Source organism: Corvus brachyrhynchos, unplaced genomic scaffold (genome assembly GCF_000691975.1).
Source record: "Corvus brachyrhynchos isolate BGI_N302 unplaced genomic scaffold, ASM69197v1 scaffold203, whole genome shotgun sequence".
In the NCBI taxonomy this organism is placed as follows: domain Eukaryota; kingdom Metazoa; phylum Chordata; class Aves; order Passeriformes; family Corvidae; genus Corvus; species Corvus brachyrhynchos.
The window spans coordinates 732,882-734,977 of NW_008237408.1; the positions used below are offsets into that span (position 1 = coordinate 732,882).

Sequence of the window (2,096 nt, forward strand, 5' to 3'; positions counted from 1 at the left end):
GTCGGGGACTCACCCGAGCATCCCCTGGGGTGCAAACCCTGCCCGGATCCGGTGCCCCGGGGTGAGCACCCGAGCACCCACCCAGCCAGCCAGGTGTAAATCCTGTCGGGATTCAGTGCCCTGGGGCACCCACCGGAGATCCCTGCGGGTGCAAACCCTGTCCGGGTTCGGTACCCCTGAGTCCACCGGGACATTTCCGGGGGTGCAAATCCTGCCCGGATCCAGTGCCCCGGGGGAGGCACCCACGCACCCACCCGGGCATCCCATGGGATGCACACCCTGCTCGGATCCAGCGCTCCGGGCTTGGTCCGCAGGCACCCACCTGCGGTCCCTGGAGTGAAAACCCCGTCCGGATTCAGTGCATTGGCGTGGGGATCCACGCACAACCCCGGGGTGCAAATCCCGTTCGGATCCAGTGTCCCGGGCTGGGCACCATGCACCCACGCGGGGTGCAAATCCCATCCAGATCCTTCCCCCGGACTGGGAACCCCAGCACCACCGGCCATCCCTGGGGATGCCAACCCTGCCCAGATGGGGACCCGGTCTGGCACGCAGCAGGAGGACACCCCTACACCTACCTGGCCGTTTTGGGGATGCAAAGCCAGCCCGGATGCAGCACCCTAGGGCTGCAAAGCCTGATGGAGTCCCACACCCCGGGAGCAGCACCCCGGGAGCAGTACCCGTGCACCCACCCCGTCACCCACGGGGTGCTCACCCCAGAACTGTCCCACACTCCAGGTGTGCAGTCACCCTTCAGGGTGTCCTGATGGTGTCCTGCATCCCAGGGGACAGGCACCCTGCCACCTCTCTGCTGCAAACCCTGAGGGTGCTGCCTCGCTGTGCAGGGAGGGACCCCAAATTTCCCTGGCCCGTCCTTGCTGTCCCACTTTGTCCCAGTATTGCGTGGCTGGGGTGTGTGTGTGTATTTCTGCTGTTGCTTTTGGGGGATCACAACCCATTTCGCGCACACATTTGTTTCCCATTCCCCATCCACTATTTCTCCCTTTCTCCCAATCCCCATTTTGATGTGAAACCAAGAGGGCAAACCGAAATTATTGGCCCAGACAGGCTGAGAAAGAGCTGCCCGAATTGCAACACAGCTTTGCTGCCCAACCTCTTATCCAAAGTTTGTGTTTCCCTGGACAGTTCTGCGGTGTTTTCTTTGGTGGTTTGGGTTTTCTCCTTGCTGCTTTGCCATGCAGCATCTCAGCTTATTAGTGTTATTTCTGCTGTCTCAGGCCATGGGAAGGCATCAAAGGCTTTGATCTGTATCCTCATTTCTCCCTCTTACCCTGAGGAGCAGCCTGGGACAGCTTCACTGTGGGATAACCCCCCCCTCCCCCTGCCCAGTCCTGCTTCTCCGTCCTGTGTCTTGGGAACATTTTATCTCAAACAGGGAGAGCGAGGTCACAGAATTACAGAATCATGGAATGGTTTGGGTTGGAAGGGACCTTAAAGACCATCTAATCCATGCAGGGACACCTTTCACCATCCAGACCAGCTGTCACAGTGCCCAGGTCTCCTTGTGCCTTGGTGCAAGTCCTGGCAGGGCACAGGCTGGGACACCTTAAAGGACACCACGTCCTGACTCCCTGCTTAGCCAGGCACGGCCTTGGCTGTCCCTGCTCCACAGCCCAGCTCTCTGTCCCAGCCCATGGAGCTGGGAGTGTTCATCTGCCTGGATTTATTTACTAACCCCGAGCCCGCCTTGTGTGGGGACTGGGGATGAAGGGAGTCAGAGACCCCACAGTGGCCTCAATTCCCCCCTTCTTCTCCCACCCGCTGCCACCTCGTCCTCCTGCAGGGTTTTTGGGATGTGTCCTCTGCGTGTGCCAGCTGGGATATCGGGAGCCTTTGGGAGACTGCGGGTGCTAAGGGAGCGTGTCCTCCGTTTCAGGGAAGTCCTGGAAGGCGCTGAGCCTGTCGCAGAAGCGTCCCTACGTGGAGGAGGCCGAGCGGCTGCGGGTGAAGCACATGCAAGATTATCCCAACTACAAGTACCGGCCCCGGCGGAAGAAGCAGGTCAAGCGCATCGGGAAGCGGGTGGACCCCGGCTTTCTGCTGGGCAGCCTGACACGGGACCAGAACTCTGTGCC

The 2,096-nt window shown here is 60.4% G+C and overlaps 1 protein-coding gene across 1 annotated transcript in view; it reads left to right on the top strand.

Moving 5' to 3' along the window:
• The first annotated feature begins 1,654 nt into the window (after positions 1 to 1,654).
• Positions 1,655 to 2,096, top strand: part of SOX7 (SRY-box 7) — a 2,416-nt gene continuing 1,974 nt past the window's right edge. The window contains exons 1-2 of the mRNA XM_017730838.1: positions 1,655 to 1,712; positions 1,877 to 2,091. Coding sequence (XP_017586327.1) covers positions 1,655 to 1,712; positions 1,877 to 2,091 — 273 coding nt within the window. The remainder of the gene's footprint in view (positions 1,713 to 1,876; positions 2,092 to 2,096) is intronic.